This window comes from Bombina bombina, chromosome 12, assembly GCF_027579735.1.
Source record: "Bombina bombina isolate aBomBom1 chromosome 12, aBomBom1.pri, whole genome shotgun sequence".
NCBI lineage: Eukaryota > Metazoa > Chordata > Amphibia > Anura > Bombinatoridae > Bombina > Bombina bombina.
This window is the reverse complement of record NC_069510.1, coordinates 92,569,698-92,589,547: the sequence shown is the minus strand read 5'-3', so window position 1 is coordinate 92,589,547 and position 19,850 is coordinate 92,569,698. Positions and strand designations below refer to the sequence as shown.

Below are 19,850 nucleotides of genomic sequence, written 5' to 3'. Positions count from 1 at the left end.
AAAACAAATATTACAGAATACATGAAAGCATGATCATGCGATCCATACCTTGCAAAGCTTTGGGGTATGCAGTCGGAGAGAGCAGGCAGACCAGAGGCTGTCCGAACAAATTGGTAAAATTCTGTAATAAATTTTTTTTGAAAAGAACCAGCTGGTTAAGAGAGAATTTACACATTAAGCAGCATTATATTTATAGAGTCTAAGCATTTTCTTTACAGCTATAGCAGAGATGGTACAATTAGAAAACAACATATAATTACATCTCTTTACTCTTATTCAACTGTGAAAGCAAATATTTCTTCAATTCTAACTACAGTTAAACAGCAAACCCAAATTGTATTTCATGATTTAGACAGAGCATACAATTTTAAACAATTTTCCAATTTACATCTATTATTAAATGTTCTAGTGGCAGCAATACACCACAGGGATCTAGCTGAAAACATTGGGTGAACTTATGTCAATAGGAATGTATGTGCAGCCACCAATCAGCAGCTAGTTTCCAGTAGTGCTTTGCTGCGCTGGGCATACCTAGGTATGCTTTTCAGCAAAGGATACCAAGAGAACAAAGCAAACTAGAAACTTGCTAAACATTGCATACTGGATCAAGAAATGTTAATTTTGACGTAGTCTAAAGTAAGCTGTAAGAGGGAGAAAGAAGCTCTAGAAGTTCATGAAAAAACATAATTTATGCTTACCTGATAAAGTCCTTTCTTTTATGGTGGTGAGAGTCCACAAGCCTTGACATGTGGGATTCAACTCCTGACCACTAGGAGGAGGCAAAGATATCTCAAATACCAAGAGCTTTTGAATCATCCCACCACCCTGCATATCTCAGTTTATCGGAGAAAAGTAAAAGAAAGGCAGAAAAGGAAAAACTAGGGTATAAAGAGGTGCAAATAAAAAAATTCAGCCAAAAATGCCTACTCGGTGGGTCTCATGGACTCTCACCACCATGAAAGAAAGGAATTCATCAGTTAAATAGGCAAAAAACAACTTTTTTTATGATTCAGATTTTAAACAATTCTCCAATTTACTTCTAGTATCTATTTTATTTTTGTTCTCCTGAGATCCTTTGTTGAAAGGGATACCTAGGTAGACTCAGGGGCTGCTGATTGAAAACTGGGTGAGACAATAACATGAAGCATATATGTGCAACCACCAGCTAGCTAGCTCCCAGTACAGCATTGATGCATCTTCAACAAAGGATACCAAGAGAATGAAGCAAATTAGAAAATATAAGTAAATTCAAAAGTTGGATAAAATTGTATTCGCTATCTGAATCATGAAATAAAAATTTGGGGTTTATGTTCCTTTAAGACCAGCGCCATACCCTGTACAATGCTGATCGTTATGCTCTTAAGGACCAGCAATGTACCCTGTATGTCCCTGCAGTCCTGGGCTTCTCTCTGCCGCAGTCCTGGGCTTCTCTCTGCCGCGATCTCTGCAGAAATAGATTTGCAGAGTTACCGATGCAGAGAGGGCCTCTCTGCATCGGACAGCAGTGGTGCAGATCATTGGTGGGTGAGAGGTTAAGGAGTGAGCTGGGTGGGGGGCCCACCGCTGTAGGGGGTGGGGGGGCGGACTGTTATGCCACGCTACAGGGAATGAAAACATAAAAAATAAGTGCGTCATTGAGGTGGAAGGAGGGTCAATGAGGGGGATCCTATGTGGGATCCGTTGATGGAAAGGGATCTGGGAGGGTGGTAGGGTATTGAGGGGGGAGCTACACTACAGAAAAAAATGGTGTTTTAATTTTTTCTGCCTAATTTGCAGCAAACTGGGTACTGGCAGACAGCTGCCAGTACCTAAGATGGCAGCAAACAGGTAGAGAAGGGGAGGATTAGAGAGCTGTTTGGGGGGGGGGGATCAGGGAAGTTGGGAGGTAAGGGGGAATACTACCCTTCAGAAAATATATTAAAAAAACTAATTATGCTTACCAGATAATTTCCTTTCCTTCTGTATGAGGAGAGTCAACGGCTTTATTCCTTACTTGTGGGAAATACAGAACCTGGCCACCAGGAGGAGGCAAAGACACCCCAGCCAAAGGCTTAATTACCTCCCCCACTTCCCTCATATCCCAGTCATTCTGCCAATGGAGCAAGGAACAGTAGGAGAAATATCAGGGTCTAAATAGTGCCAGAAGAACAAAACAAAATTTAGGTACGCCCTTCGGAGAATACGGGCAGGGGCCGTGGACTCTCCTCATACAGAATGAAAGGAAAAAATTATGTTTTCCTTCTTAATATGAGAGTCCACAGCTTCATTCCTTACTTGTGGGAAACATATACCCAAGATCCAGAGGACACTGAATAACCGGGAGGGCAAAAAAGAAGACGGACCCTATTCTGAGGGTACCACAGCCTGCAAAACCTTTCTCCCAAAAGCTGCTTCAGCCGAAGCAAAAACATAAAACTTGCTAAATTTTGAAAAGGTATGTAAGGAGGTCCAGGTAGCCGCCCTACAAATCTGATCCATAGAGGCCTCATTCTTGAAGGCCCAAGAGGAAGCCACTGTTTTAGTTGAATGAGCCTTAATCCTTTGAGGAGGCTTATGTCCCACTGTCTCATAGGCTAAGCGAATAATGCTCCTCAACCAAAAAGATAAGTTAGTGGACAAGGCCTTCTGCCCCCTACACTTCCCAGAATAGACAACAAACAAAGAAGAAGTCTGTCTAAACTCCTTCGTAGCCTGAAGATAGAACTTCAAGGCCCAAACCACATCCAAATTATGAAGTAACCGTTCCTTCGAAGGAGGAGGATTAGGACACAAGGAAGGAACCACAATCTCCTGATTGATGTTGCGATCTGAAACAACCTTAGGAAGAAAACCTAACCCTGTACGAAGAAAAGCCTTATCAGCATGAAATACTAGGTAAGCAGGCTCACATTGCAAGGCAGCCATTTTAGAGATTTGCGCGCCGAAGCAATAGCCAGTAGAAAAAGAACCTTCCAAGACAGTAATTTAATGTCAACTACATGCATAGGTTCAAACGGAGCCTTCTGCAAAACTTTAAGAACAAGATTTAAACTCCAAGGAAGAGTGCTAGCTCTAAACACAAGCTTGATTCTAGCCAGAGCCTGAACAAAAAACTGAATATCTGGAAGCTCAGCGAGCCTCTTGTGCAGTAAAACAGATAGGGCTGAAAGCCTTAAAGGGACATAATACTCATATGCTAAATCACTTGAAACTGATGCAGTATAACTGTAAAAGGCTAACAGGAAAATATCACCTGAGCATCTCTATGTAGGTAAAAAAAAATAAAAAAATGAAGAAATGAACAGCAGCCAATCAGCATCAGCAGTGCTGAGGTCATGAACTCTTTTACTGTGCTCTCATGAGATTTGACTTAACTCTCATGAGATTTGACTTAACTCTCATGAGATTTCATTGTAAACTTCCTTACACTGAATAGGGAAATAACATGAGAGTGCACAAGGCTCATCCCTTCGGCTGTCCTGGGATAGACATACTGATTTGCTGCTTAGAAGTCCTTTACAATGGAATGTGGCTACTGTGAAACTTTTGAGGTAAAATATCTTTCTTTTTTACATAGAGATGCTCAGGTGATATTTTCTAGTCAGCTTTTTACAGCTATACTGCATCACTTTCAAGTGTTTAAACATTTGGGTATTATGGCCCTTTAAGGGAGCTAGCAGAAAGGCCCTTCTCCAGACCATCCTGGAGAAAGGAAAGAATCCTGGAAACCCTGACCTTATGCCAGGGGAATCTATGCTCTTCACACCAGAATAAGTAGGTCCTCCACACCTTATGATAGATGCGACTAATAACCGGATTACGAGCTTGAATGAGAGTATCAATAACTCTCTCAGAGAAACCTCTCTTGGCTAGGACTAAGCGTTCAATCTCCACGCAGTCAGCCTCAGAGAATCTACATTTTGATGAACAAAAGGACATTGTTCCAGTAGATCCCTGCGACAAGGTAACTTCCATGGAGGAGATGAGGACATCCCCACTAGATCCGCGAACCACATCCTTTGCGGCCACGATGAAGCAATCAGTATCACTGATGCCCCCTTCTCTTGATGTGGGGCATTACTCGAGGAAGGAGAGGTAATGGTGGAAAAAGGTATATGAGACTGAACCTCCAAGGCACCTTTGTGAAAATTCTTAGGGCAGTAGCTAGGCCAAACAGAAGAGCAATAAACTGGAAGTGCTGGCCCAGGAAGGCAAACCTTAGGAACTGAAAGTGTTCCCTGTGGATTGGGACATGAAGGTAAGCATCCTTCAGATCTATAGTGGCCATGAACTGTCCCTTCTGGACTAAGGGAAGGATAGACCTTATCGTCTCCATCTTGAACGAGGGGACTTTCAGAAACTTGTTTAAGCACTTTAGGTTTAGAATCGGATGGAAAGTTCCTTCCTTTTTTGGGACCACAAAAGGGTTTGAGTAGTATCCCAAGCCTCGTTCCTTTATGGGAACCTGGACCATGACTTCTAAGGAGGATAGATCCCGAACGCAAACCCAGAAAGGCATCCCTCTTCTCTGGTTTTGATGACAGATTTGAGAGAAGGAATCTGCCCTTGGGTGGATGAGACTTGAACCCAATTCTGTAACCCTGAGTAATGACTTCCAGGACCCAAGGATCCTGCACATCCCTGAACCAAGCTTTTGAGAAGAGCGAAAGTCTGCCCCCAACCTGATCCATAGACGGATCGGGGGCGACCCCTTCATGCTGATTTAGTCCCTTAGATCTGTTCTTTTTATCTGCAGTAGGTAGGCACCCTTACCCCCTGTAACCGTGGAAATAATGGAGTCCAGGCCTGGACCAAACAAAATCTTACCCTTGAATGGAAGGTAAAGTAGTCTGGGCTTGGAAGTCAAGTCCGCAGACCAGGACTTCAGCCACAGAGCCCAGCGGGCCTGAATAGAAAACTCAGCAGTTTTAGCATTTAAACAAATAATTTGCATATTCGCATCACAAATAAAAAAATTAGCGACCCTTAAAGCCTTAATTCTATCAAGAATAACATCGAGGGGACCTTCCACCTCGATCAATTCCATTAAGGAATCATACCAGTAGGTAGCTGTAGGTAACTGCCGCTGCTGGTTCAAATAAATATCTTGAATGTTGAAACATCTTTCTTAACAGAGTTTCCATCTTTTTATCCATGGGCTCTTTGAACGACGAACTATCCTCCAGTGGGATAGTAGTGTGTTTTGCAAGCGTTGGGACAGCGCCATCCACCTTGGGGAAGGAACCCCACAACTCCAATTGAGAGTCCGGAACCGGGAACAGTTTCTTAAAGGCAGACAAAGGGGTGAAGGAAGAATCAATCCTCTCCCATTCGTTCTTAATAATGTTTGCCAACTTTACAGGAACAGGAAAAGTCTTCGTAAACTCTATCCAGTTTAGAAATTAAAGGTTCTTCAGGCAGTTTGCCCTCTGGAACCTCAAAGGTAGCCAGAACTTCCTTTAAAAGAAAGTGCAAGTGCTCCATCCTAAATCTAAAATCTGGTTCCTCCGCAATCGGAGGATTAGAGGCAGCCAATTCAGACTTAGAAAGTTTACACTCTGAAGTATCAGAAAGAACTTCATCATAAGATAACCATCTATCAGCTATAGCCAATAAACTGGATGATGACCCCTGGGAAGGATAGCAATATTTGACCTTTCGTTTGTGCTTAGCAGGGGAGGTAAAGCACTAATCGCCGCAGACACCACCATTTATAACTGTGCAGTGAAGTCTGGAGGTAAAAGGCCTCCTCCAGATGGAAGATCAGGCATGCTATGGGAAACTGCATGTGTATTAGGAGATGAAAACAGGGTGCGCACCTCACGGGATGGGGACCCCTCAGAGGTGGAAGGCTCAGTGGTATCAAACATGTTTACCTTTTTTGACATAATCACTTTTTCTAGGCATGTGGACATAATTGAGAGGGCAGTTATACCTCGGCCTCTTCACAATATAAACAGGCATTAGTCTTAGGTATAGAGGGAGTAACCTCTAAAACATCAAAGTCCTGCATAGCTACGGGCTATGTCCTAATATAACAATAGCGAACGTTATATAAAATATAAAAAACGGCACCTTTATACCCCCAATGGCTGGGGCACTCACCACCTTCTATGACCCAGGCACACAGAGAAAACCACTTCTCTCCGATAACCAGTGCGGTCAGAGAGTAGGAAGTGAAGCTACCACAACACCCGGTCACATGGAGCGCAACCTAGGAAATGCGCGCCAAGCTTGTAAAGCTGCGCCTCTAAAGTAACCTGTATGTTCCAACCTCAGCCTATGAGCCTCAGAAAACATCTCACACATAATGCAGTATAATCAAATAAAAATTTATGAGATTAATCCCCACTGTTCAATAATCCTTCCTCAGGAGATATTAACCCTTGATTCCATACAGATAAAAGGAGCCGCACTGTGACCCTGTCTTCTTGCATTATCATGTGTGTATAAATAAATGAAACCATCTTTACCGAAATCTATACAGAGGAACAGAAACACAGTCTCTCAACGTGAGTGATGGAAGCAAGCAGTGAAACTCGTCAACACTGTTAATACGAGTCTGAATGGGTTCGCAGAAAGACTCTCCCTGCATCACCAGACTTTAACTTTCGTCAATGCTCTCACTGAGAAACTGACAAGACTACTTAAAACTCCAGTCTCATTTTGAAGGGTAGATACCCTTCATAAGGAACGACTCCGAATATTCTGACAACCTCCTGTGACAAAACGCAAAAAATGACTGGGATATGAGGGAAGTGGGAGAGGTATTTAAACCATTGGCTGGGGTGTCTTTGCTTCCTCCTGGTGGCCAGGTTTTGTATTTCCCACAAGTAAGGAATGAAGCCGTCGACTCTCTTCATATTAAGAAGGGGGAAAAAAAAACAACAACTTATATTTATACTGGCAGACTTTCTACCAGTACTTAAGATGGGGGTGACCATTGGGGTGGGGGAGGAAAGAGGGCTGTTGGAGAGGGGTCAGTGAGGGATCAGGGGGTGGGATGTGTCAGGTGGGAGGCTGATCTCTACACTAAAGCTAAAATTAACCCTACAAGCTGCCTAATTAACACCTGGTCATAATAGAAGTGTGGTGCGCAGCAGCATTTAGCGGCCTAATTACCAAAAAGCAATGCCAAAGCCATTTATGTCTGCTATTTCTGAACAAAGGGGATCCCAAAGAAGCATTTACAACCATTTGTGCCATGACTGCACAAGCTGTTTGTAAATAATTTCAGTAAAAAAAAAAAAAAAATTGTGAAAAAGTTAACAATTTTTTTTATTTGATCGCATTTGGCGGTGAAATGGTGGCATGAAATATACCAAAATGGGCCTAGATCAATACTTTGGGTTGTCTAATAAACCCCCCCCCATAAATTATGCTTACCTGATCATTTAATCTCCTTCTGTATGAGGAGAGTCCACGGCTTCTTTCCTTACTGTTGGGAAATACTGAACCTGGCCACCAGGATGAGACAAATACACCTCAGCCAAAGGCTTAAATACTCCCCCCATTTCCCTCATATACCAATCATTTTGCCAAGGGAACAAGGAAGAGTAGGAGAAATATTAGGGTATAAATGGTGCTGGAAGAGAAAAACAAATTTTGGTCCGTCCATCTGAGTATACGGGCGGGGGCCGTTGACTCTCAACATACAGAAGGAAATTATCAGGTAAGAATAATTTATGTTTTCCTTCTTAATATGAGGAGAGTCCACGGCATAATTCCTTACTGTTGGGAAAACTATACCCAAGCTCTAGAGGACACTGAATGATAATGGGAGGGGTAAAGAAAAGGCGGACCCTAATCTGAGGGCACCACAGTCTGTAAAACCTTTCTCCCAAAAGCTGCTTCAGCCGAGGCAAAAACTTCAAACTTGTAGAATTTTGAAAAAGTATGTAAGGAGGACCAGGTAGCCGCCTTACAAATGTGATCCATAGAGGCCTCGTTTTTAAAAGCCCAAGAGGAAACCACCGCTCTAGTGGAATGAGCCATAACCCTCTGAGGAGGTTTAAGTCCCGCTGACTCGTAAGCTAAGCGTATAACACTCCTCAACCAAAAAGATAAGGCAGTTGAAGAAGCCTTCAGACCCTTACGCTTCCCAGAATAGATAACAAAGAAGGAATATGTTTGCCTAAAATCCTTAGTAGCTTGAAGATAAAACTTCAAAGCTTGAACAACATCCAGATTATGAAGTAAACGTTCCTTTGAAGAAGGAGGATTAGGACATAAGGAAGGAACCACAATCTCCTAATTGATGTTACGATCAGACACCACCTTAGGTAGAAAACCCAAGCGGGTACGAAGGACAGCCTTATCAGTGCAGAACACCAGATAAGGAGGCTTACATTGCAAGGCAGCCATTTCAGAAACTCTGCGTGCCGACGCAATAGCCAAAAGTAAAAGATCCTTCCAGGACAACAATATTATGTCAACCGAATGCATAAGCTCACACGAGCCCGTTGTAAAAACTTAAGAACAAGATTCAAACTCCAAGGTGGAGCGCTAGATCTAAACACAGGTCTGATCCTAATCAGAGCCTTAATGAAAGATTGCACGTCAGGGAGCTCTGCAAGCCTCTTGTGCAGCAAAACAGAAAGGGCCAAAATCTGTCCCCTCAAAAAACTGGCAGAAAGGCCCTTCTCCAGACCCTCCTGGAGAAAGGAAAGAATCCTGGCAGCCTTAACCTTATGCCAGGCTAAACCATGCTCTTCATACCAGAATAAGTAAGCTCTCCACACCTTATGATAGATTTGACGAGTATTATGTTGTCTGATTGGAATCTGATAAACAGGGACAAACCCAGAAGAGGCCAAGCCTTCAGAGCATTGAAGATCACTCGAAGTTCCAAAATGTTGATCGGGAGGAGGGATTCCTCTCGAGTTCACTGGCCCTGTGCCTTCCTGGCACCCCAAACTTGCGTCTGTAGTCACAATCTCCCAGGATGGTCTTAAGAAGGATGTCCCATCTGGACAGAGCCACCAGGAGAAAGGAAAGAATCCTGGCAGCCTTAACCTTATGCCAGGCTAAACTATGCTCTTCATACCAGAATAAGTAAGCTCTCCACACCTTATGATAGATTTGACGAGTAACAGGCTTACGAGCCTGAAGGAGAGTATCAATAACCCTCTCAGAGAAACCTCTCTTAGCTCTCTCCATGCAGTCAGACTCAGAGAATGTAGATTTTGATGAACAAAAGGACCATGTTCCAGCAGATCCCTGTGACAAGGTAACTTCCACGGAGGAGATGAGGATATCGCAACAATGTAGCATGAAACACAGCACTCACTGCACAGCAAGGAACAGGTTTACCAAACCCAGCGTCAATACGAAGAAAACAGAAATGTTCCAGCTGGTGCAAAAACCTTTTATTGTGCAAACAGGGATGCAAACAAAACAAAGCAATGTTTCAGGCTCACAATTAGCCATTTCTCAAGCTTGACCATAAATGAGTGAACAAACATTTAAATAGCCATAATGGCGCCAAATATTGTGATTACAAATGGTACACTGTTATTATCGGTTATTTGTAGAGCGCCAACAGATTCCGCAGCACTGTTGCCCTCTAGTCAACATCAACAATATAACATCCAAACCTGTATTAAAGTGCATTTTGATGACTGAATATATCGCCACCTAGTGAATAATCATCATACTGTCAAACAGATATATATTTAACATATGTGAAAAAATTAGCATATATAAAAATAACTGTGAATCAATTTATCAATATATAAGTGACAAAAATTAATATATTCTTTTCAATAAAAATTTAAAATGCATTGAAAATTCAATTAATCATTTCATATAATAACCACAATACATCAAATTAAAAAAACATATATCAAGTGTGTCAATCTACAAATAAACAAAATATTTCTATCTTGCCAATTATTTTGATTTTATGCTGTCTTAGTTCATTGCGTATCAAATCAGTAGATTGTATCAGTAGACTGACACACTTGCATGTTGGTCAATATTGAATATTCAACACTATATGTACACACACACACACTCATGCTGTGGGGCTGTGTGGCCAGTGCCGGTACTGGGAATCTTGTTAAAGTTGAGGGTCGCATGGATTCCACTCAATATCAGAAAATACTTGAGAATAATGTTGAGGAATCAGTCACAAAGTTGAAGTTACGCCGAGGCTAGATATTTCAACAAGACAACGACCCAAAACACTGCTCAAAATCTACTTGGCATTTATGCAGAGGAACAAGTACAATGTTCTGGAATGGCCATCCCAGTCCCCAGACCTGAATATCATTGAAAATCTGTGGGGTAATTTGAAGTGGGCTGTCCATGCTCGGCAACCATCAAACCGAACTGAACTGGAGATGTTTTGCAAGGAGGAATGGTCAAAAATACATTCATCCAGTATCCAGACAGTTAAAGGCTATAGGAAGCGTCTAGAGGCTTTTATTTCTGCTAAATAAGGCTCTACTAAATATTTCTGTTGGGGTGCCCAAATTTTTTTAGGCTTAGAGGCAGCAGATTCCGACCCAGAAAGAGCACACTCTGAAGTATCAGAGGCGCCGTCATCATTGGATAATCTTGTATCCAATAAGCTAGTAGATGACCCCTGGGAAGGATAGCAATATTTGACCTTTCGCTTGAGCTTAGCAGGGCGAGGTAAAGCACTAAAGGCCGCAGACACTGCCGTTTGTAACTGCTCAGTAAAGTCTGGCGGTAAAAGAGTGCTACAGGAAGCTGCATGCGTGTTAGCAGATAATATAGGAGATAATAGTTTTCTCTCAAATGCAGTGGTCCTCACTGCCCTCTAAAGTCTCCACTCAGACAATATTACATGATAAAATCTAGTGTAAATGTGGTATACGTGGTAATATCTGTAATAAATAATTTCCCTGGCTATGAGGTAACATAACAAATATGTACCTGCTATCAGCCTGTGGGCTATGAGAGCACAAATGTGTCCTAAATTAACTGGGTACAAGTAAAAAATGACTTTATTCCAAAAAACTAAAACGTTAAAAAGACATAAAACAGAAAGAAAGTGAATACAGGGATTCTATTGTATTTACAACTGAGTATTCTCAACAATATCCCAAGTAGTTAAAATCTTTAAGAAACATCTCCATCTTCTTTTAGGGGATGAAATTCTTAAATCCCTCATCTCTACTTCTAAATTTGTGCCAAAAAAAATCGACAACACTGGCTCAAAGACTATCAACTAGTGAGATCAAAAAATAAAGTTCAAGGACCTACATGGTTACACAAGAAGCGTAACTTTAAATGTGGTAGCAAAAACTGCCATATGTGCACCCATGTTCGCGTAGGGACTAACTTTATATGTAGTGTCAACCAACAAAACTTTATTATTGACTTCTATGCGAATTGCAGCACCATCTATGCGGTGTATTTATTAACGTGTCATTTTTGCCAGTGTCAATACATAGGTCAAACTTCTAGGGAAGTTAAAAAACGCTTAGAGAACACACTTGTGATGTCAAGAATTATGTAAAAGAATCCGCTTTAGCCAACCAAATATGATGGTTCAAGTCATAGACAGAGCCATTGTGCCTCCTAGAGGAGGTAACTAGACATGTGCGATTCGGTTCGGTTTGATTAGAAAATTCTGCAAATTTGGATCGAACCGAATTTCCGAATTAAAATTTTGCCGAATTTTCCGAATCGATTCGTAAATTCGGATGGCCATTGGATTACACTAGTATTATACAGTATGTTAGGTTAACACCTAATATACAGTATAATACTAGTCTAATCACACCTAACACTTACCGAATTGCCGAATTTACGAACCGAATCAAACCGAATCCAGCCGAATTTCTTCGAATCCGAATGAATCTGAAACTAATCCGAAACAAATCGATTCTAAAAATTTCGAATTTGAATCGTTCCAAACTTCGAAAAATTCCGAATCGATCCGAACCGAACCTTTTCGCCATGCACATGTCTAGAGGTAACAGATATAAAATCCTAGAAAGAAAGGAACTCTATAGGATTTTAAAATTAAAATCATTCCTCTAGGAATGAATAAGGAGTGTGATAAAAAAATTTTTTTTAATGTCACTTAATATTCTTTTGTTTTTTTAGTATAGAATACTGGTTAAATCTTAATGAATTATTTTTATTTTTTTGCTCTACCCAAATGAAAGTGCTATCAAATTGTTTCAAAGAATTTCATGAATTATAAGATTTACTCAAATATTTTGCATTTGTGTTTTCAGTATTATCATCATGCATTTTTTCTTTTTTAATCTTCTTTTTTTATATATTGTATGTGTATTTTAATATATATATATATGGATCTATGAGTCTATGAGTAAGGCAGGAGCTGAAACTTGTTAGACCGCTGCTGTCCTGGCTCTCTGTGATTTTACCCAATCTGACGATTTTATCCTTTGTACCTTAAATAAACGTGAAGTTTTACACTTTGAGTCTGTTGCCGCGACTCGCATTACTTTTTTTTCTTGCATCTGGATACATACAACAGACCAACAGAAGTCTGTCGGCGGTTTGAGGGGCTGCGCTGTAAGCGGCTGCTATTGAAGGAGGAGCTGAATGATTTTACACCGTATGGAGAGGCGGAACAAAGGGAGGAGCTATACTTAAGATACAAAGAGGACTGTAGTGGAAGCCGAGCATAAATAGCGGTGAGGCTTTAAACGGAGTACATCCAAAGGTACTGTTTATCCACTGAACTAACCCTATAATATGTATTGACTGTGTCTTTTCCCAAACTATGGGATTACTATTGATTTGATCCCTCTTTAATACTGTTTGAGCGCTAGTAAAGGGTTTGTATTTGGAGGGAGTGAACTCCATTAGGTGGTGCCTTTACCCAGCTGTACGCTCGCACACATTGTATTTGCTGTTATTTGTATATGCACTTTAATTGGTTAATGTGTTTTTGCTGGGGATATATATATATATGTTTCTTCCTGTGTATAGGACTATGTCTATGAGTAAGCGCCTGTAGGGGGTGCAAAATGCTTCAGACGTCTGTCTGTTGTCACTCTGTCCATTGTTTGTGCCTATTTTTGGACAAATATGTCTTTTTAACGTTTTTGTTTTTTGGAATAAAGTCATTTTTATACTTATACCCCACTGCGCAGTGCCTGCTGTTCTCCTCCTCTTGTTTCTATATGTGTGCGGTTTGATTCTGCCGCTGTTACGGCACTCCAGGCTGGTATTAGAGATCTGGATGACCTGTTCCGGGTATACTTCTGGTTGGATGTAAGTTGCGCTGGAGTTGTGGAGGCTATTTCCCTGTTTGTTCGTTACACACTAAGGTACCAGTCCCTACAACACCTGTGGCAAGTTTGTAACTAACTCTTCACTGGGAGTAATTGTGTCACAACCCAATATTCAAATCTCCCTTTTGTTTCTCAGTAGCAGCTCTCTGAAGGGGAATATGAGCCTCAAATCAGTCCAAGGACCCCTCTTAAAGAGTCTGGAGCACTTTAATTATTTACCTTCCTCCTGGGAGGCAACAATAATTCCTCCCACCTCCCTGCAAGCTCATTTTACAGATGGAAATATAAAAATATAACAAAATCCAAATTATTCCTTTCCCAGTCCCAAGCAGTTTGGATAAGGGCTTTACCCTTACAACATATATTTTAAACCATCATATTATACCATGTTATTGCTCTCAAATACCTTGTAAGCCACACTGTTGGAGGAGTCCACAATGATAAATAAGGGTTTCCTCGTGAAGGGGTAGAGATCTCCAGGATGAAGGCTATGAATATACAAGAGTAAATATTACTACACACATTGTAGACGTTAATGTATCTCATACATTTTTGTGCACAGATTTAGACACATGCAAGTTCCAAGCAAATACACACAAACCTCACCTGGCCAAAAAAGTATGTTCAGATAAGCAACACAAGGTCACACATGCATGTACAGATAAGATATCCAAGGCCACACGAATATACACACTAAATAACCAGGGCACACCTTAATTCACACGCAATACTCCGGTTCACAATATTATACATTAAAACCTCTAAATGACACAAATTTATGTGCATGTATTTATAAACAAAGAACATAGATAGGTAGCAAACATTTTTCCCACACATAACCATCACCAAGCAAAACATCTATCTGTTGATATCCTTCTCCAGTGTCATTTTTTCAAATGGCACACATTTATCCACAATGGAACAATTTATCCACACAAAATCCTTATGAAGGCACACATTTATTCCTGCGTATGCCCATCAGGGGACACATTTATCCACAGGTAACTAGCAAGGTCACACATTTATCCACAAAAAAAACCAAATTATGCTTACCTGATCATTTTATTTCCATTGTGGGGAGGAGAGTCCACGGCTTCATTCATTACTTTTGGTAAATGAACCTGGCCACCAGGAGGAGGGAAAGACACCCCAGCCAAAGGCTTAAATACCTCCCTCACTCCCCTCATCCCCCAGTCATTCTTCCGAAGGAACAAGTAACAGTAGGAGAAATATCAGGGTATAAATGGTGCCAGAAGATAAATTAAATTTAGGTCCGCCCACCGGAGTTACGGGCGGGGGCCGTGGACTCTCCACCCCACGATTGAAATAAAATTATCAGGTAAGCATAATTTATGTTTTCCATCTAAAGGGGAGGAGAGTCCATGTCTTTATTCATTACTTTTGGGAATCATATACCCAAGCTTTAGAGGACACTGAATGAAACCGGGAGGGTAAAAAGGCGGACCCTAATCTGAGGGCACCACAGCCTGTAAAACATTTCTCCCCAAAACAGCTTTGCAGAAGCAAAAACGTCAAATTTGTAAAACTTTGTAAAAGTGCCTTACAAATTTGCTCCATAGAGGCCTCATTCTTGAAGGCCCAAGACGAAGGCACTGCTCTAGTTGTATGAGCCGTGATCCTCTGAGGAGCCTTATGTCCTGCTGTCTCATAGGCCAAGCGAATCAAATGCCTCAAACAAAAGGACAAAGAAGTAGAAGAGGCCCTCTGCCCCTTGCACTTCCCGGAATACATCACAAAAAGAGATGTAGACTGTCTGAAATCCTTTGTAGCCTGAAGATAGAACTTTAAGGCTCGAACCACATCCAGATTATGAAGTAACCTCTCCTTAGAAGAAGAAGGGTTAGGACACAAAGAAGGAATAATTATTTCCTGATTGATGTTACGGTTAGACACCACCTTGGGAAGAAACCCCAAACCGGTGCGAAGAACAGCCTTATCCACATGAAAGACCAGATAAGGAGGCTTGAATTGCAAGGCAGCCAGCTCAGATACTCTGCGTGCCGATGCAATGGCCAACAGAAAGAGAACCTTCCAGGACAGAATCTTAATGTCAATAGAATGCATAGGCTCAAACGGAACCCTCTGCAATACCTTAAGGACCAAGTTTAAGCTCCATGGGGGAGCTGACTACCTAAAAACAGGTCTGAGTCTAGACAGAGCCTGAACAAAAGATTGAATGCGAGGAAGCTCAGTGAGTCTCCTGTGCAACAAGACTGATAAAGCTGAAATCTGTCCCTTTAAGGAACTGGAGCCAAGACCCTTCTCCAAAACCTCTTGGAGAAAAGACAGAATCCTGGGTACCTTCACCTTGTGCCAAGGATATCAGTGTTTCTCACACCAGGACAAGTAAGTCCTCCACACCTTATGGTAGATGCGACAAGTGACTGGCTTTCTTGCCTGAACTAGAGTGTCAATCACTTTCAGAAACCCCCCCCCCTTGTCTAAGACTAAGCGTTCAATCTCCACGCAGTCAGCCTCAGAGAAACAAGATTTTGATGTTGAAAGGGACCCTGTTCCAGCAGATCCCTGCGACAGGGTAACCTCCATGGCAGAGAGGATAACATCCCCACCAGATCCGCAAACCACGTCCTCCGCGGCCAGGAAGGAGCAATCAGGATGGCCGAAGCTCGCTCCTGCTTGTTTCGTGCCACTACACGAGGTAGAAGTGGCAACGATGGAAAAATGTAAGCTAAGCTGAATCCCCAAGGCACCACTAAGGCATCTTTCAGCTCCGCCTGGGGATCCCTTGACCTCGACCCGTATCGGGGTAGCTTGCAATTGAGTCTGGACGCCATGAGATCTATCTCCGGCGTTCCCCATCTGAGACAAATCTCTGCAAACACTTCGGGGTGAAGAGAACATTCCGCCAGATGGAAGAATTGCATGCTGAGAAAGTCCGCTTCCCAGATGTCCACACCTGGAATGTAAATCGCTGAGAGCGAGCAGCTGTGGGACTCCGCCCACTCCAAAATCCGAGACACCTCCATCATTGCTAGGGAGCTCCTTGTTCCCCCCCTGGTGGTTGATGTAAGCCACCGAGGTAATGTTGTCGGTGTGGAATCTGATGAACCGGAACGACCCCAGGAGGCCACGCCCTCAGAGCATTGTAGATTGCTCGAAGTTCCAGAATATTTATTGGAAGGAGAGACTCCTCCCGAGTCCATTTTCCTTGTGCCAATCTGGCACCCCAAACAGCTCCCCATCCTGCCAGACTCACGTCCGTGGTCACAATCTCCCAGGACGGTCTCAGGAAGGATTTCCCCAGATGCTCCGATGGATCCATCAAGATAGGGAGTACCTGGTCTGAGCATCCATGGATATCCGCTGTGATAGATCTGAATGCTCGCTGTTCCACTGTCTCAACATGCACAATTGAAGAGGTCTGAGATGGAACCTGGCGAAAGGGATGACATCTATGCTGGAAACCATGAGCCCAATCATCTCCATACACCGAAGGGCTTGAGTAAGACTGGAGGGCAAGACAGGTGGACGCAATCTTCCTGCGTCGTTGATCTGTGAGAAATATTTTCATGGACATAGAGTCTATTATCATGCCCAGGAACTCCACCCTGTTGCTGGGAACCAGGGAACTCTTTCCTGAGTTGATCTTCCAACCGTGAGATTGGAGCAATAAAAGAAGAGCTCTTGAATGATCCTCTGCGAGGCTGAACAACAACGCCTGGACTAGGATGTTGTCCAAATAGGGCGCCACAGCAATGCTCCTGGATCTGGTCACTGCAAGAAGCGCCCCCAGAACCTTTGTGAAGACCCTCGGAGCCGTCGCCAGGCCAAAGGGAAGGGCCACAAGTTTTGGTCCAGAAACGCAAATCTTAAGATTTTGAAGCGGTCCCTGTGAATTGGAACATGAAAGTAAGCATCCTTCAAGTCTATTATCGTCATGAACTGTCCCTGTTGAACTAGGGGCAGAATAGATCTGATTGTTTCCATTTTGAATAATGGAACAGCCAGAAGCGCCCCCAGAACCTTTGTGAAGACCCTCGGAGCCGTCGCCAGGCCAAAGGGAAGGGCCACAAGTTTTGGTCCAGAAACGCAAATCTTAAGATTTTGAAGCGGTCCCTGTGAATTGGAACATGAAAGTAAGCATCCTTCAAGTCTATTATCGTCATGAACTGTCCCTGTTGAACTAGGGGCAGAATAGATCTGATTGTTTCCATTTTGAATAATGGAACAGCCAGAAACTTGTTTAAACACTTTAGGTCCAGAATCAGGCGGAAAGTGCCCTTCTTCTTTGGAACCACAAAGAGATTTGAATAGTACCCTAGACCCCTTTCTGCTCGGGGTACTGTACGATAACACCTAGAGAGGAGAGATCGCTCACACAATCTAGAAAGGCTCTTTTCCAGTCTTGAAGACAGGTTTGATAGGAGGAGGAATCTGCCCCTGGGCGGACAACCTCCAGAACCCAAGGGTCCTGAACGTCCTACAACCATGCTTCAGAGAAGAGAGTCAATCTGCCCTCTACTTGGTCCGGAGACCTGTCGGGGGCCGCCCCTTCATGCCGATTTAGTCTCGGCGGACTTCTTGTTCTGCTTGGACTTGTTCCAAGACTGAGCAGGTTTCCAAGTTCCCTTGGACTGATCCGCTTTCGCAACGGGCTGCTGCCACTGGGTCTTGTCTGTGCGAAAGGGATGAAAAGTAGATCCTTTAGGTTTCACCTTTTTATACTGCGGTAGGAAAGCTCCCTTGCCTCCCGTAACTGTTGATATGATTGAATCCAATCCTGGACCGAACAGAATCTTTCCTTGAAAAGGCAGGGACAACAGCCTCGACTGAGAGGTCCTGTCCACAGACCAAGACTTTAGCCACAGAGCCCTGTGAGCTAAAACCTTTGCGTTCAGGCGAATAATTTGCATATTGGTGTCACAAATAAAAGAATTGTCAAACTTCAACGCCTTAATCTTATCCTGTATCCCTCTCGACCATATCACACAGGGATTCACACCAATATGTTGCCGCTACAGCCGCTGCTGGTTGAAAAACAAATCCTGTATGTTGAAACATTTTCCTTAACATGTTTTCCAACTTTTTATCCATGGGCTCTTTAAACGACGAACTATCCTCGAGAGGAATAGTCGTCCGCTTCGGGAGCGTAGAGATGGCACCATCCACCTTAGGGACAGTCCCCCACAGCTCGAGCTGAGAGTCCGGAACGGGGAACAGTTTCTTAAAGGATGAAGAAGGGGAAAAGGAAGAACCTAATCTCTCCTATTCATTCTTAATATATTAGCCATCTTTACCAGAACCGGGAATGTCTGAGGCACCACCCTGTCCTCGTATACCTTATCAAGCTTAGGAATCGAAGGTTGCTCTGGAAGCTTCGGTTCCGGAACCTCCAGGGTAGCAAGCACTTGCTTCCGCAAAAAACACAAATTCTCCATCCTAAACCTATGTCAGGCTCCTCCGCAGCCGGAGGATGAGATGACACGGACTCCGACCCAGAAGGAGCCTCCTCCGAAGAATCGTAGTGGGCATCGTCATCATATAACGCCTCTGATATTTCCATAGGCGTAGACAACCCCTGGGCCGGGCCGCTATGATACGCCCTACGCTTGTGCTTAGCAAAACGTGGTAAGGCATGGATCACTTTTGATACTGCCATTTGCAGTTGATCCGCAAAATCTGACGGCCAGCGAATCTCTCCCGTGGGAGTAATGGTTGGACCCTGGGGTGCTGCATGTGCACTCAGAGATGAAAGCAGGGGATGCACCTCCCGGGACGGGGAGCCCTCAGAGGTGGACAGCTCAGTAGTACTAGACATCCCTTTAGTCTTAGATGTTGCAACTTTATCAAGGCATGTGGAACACAGTTGAGCAGGCTGATCTACAAGAACCCCCTCACAATACACACAGGAATGAGACTTTGTTAAAGAGGGAGTACCCTCTAACGCGTCAGAGTCCTCCATAGCTTGCGCTTTTATTATGGACTAGACTAGCTTAAAAAACAGGCACCTTTATACTCCAATGGCTGGGGCACTCACCACCTCCTATGACCCGGACTACAGAACCCGCTTTGTCTTCTATGCCGCTGATCAACAGAGGAAGTGAAACTCACACCCAGTCACCTGGGATGCCTCGCAGGACCGCCCCTGCACTAAGGAGAAAACGCACCAAAATCGGCCTCGCAAATACTCCCGGAAGACAACCTGAAGTTCCACCATTGCCAGAGCCACATCTCGCACATAACGCAGCAATAACATAATAAACATTATTATGTATACCCCCCCCTGTTCAATAATCCCCACACTAGGAATATTAACCCTTGATTCCTTAAGATAAAAGGTGCCACACTGTGACCCTCTCATCTGTGTAATCATTATGTATAAAAAAAATTAAACGATCTTACCAGAATTAATGCCGTGGAACAGGAACACGGCCCTTCAAGTGTGACAGGTAGAAGCATCGCTCCTGACATGGACTTGAGTGCAGAAAGCAGGCAGCGAAACTCGTCAAAGCTGATTGCTTGTGGAGCTGTTAATATGAGTCGGAATGGTTTTGCAGAAAGACTCTCCCTGCATCTCCGGACTCTAACTTTCATCTAGGCTCTCACTGAGAGGCTGATAGAACTACTTAAAACTCCAGTCCCATT

The 19,850-nt window shown here is 43.1% G+C and overlaps 1 protein-coding gene across 2 annotated transcripts in view; it reads right to left on the bottom strand.

Annotated features, from left to right (window-relative positions):
- SCAI (suppressor of cancer cell invasion) overlaps positions 1–19,850 on the bottom strand; it is a 573,395-nt gene that overhangs the window by 89,072 nt on the left and 464,473 nt on the right. For both annotated transcript variants that reach the window (XM_053695796.1, XM_053695797.1), the window contains 2 exons: positions 13,630–13,711; positions 49–121 (listed from right to left, as the gene is read on the bottom strand). In XM_053695796.1, the coding sequence (XP_053551771.1) occupies positions 49–121; positions 13,630–13,711 (155 nt within the window). The remainder of the gene's footprint in view (positions 1–48; positions 122–13,629; positions 13,712–19,850) is intronic.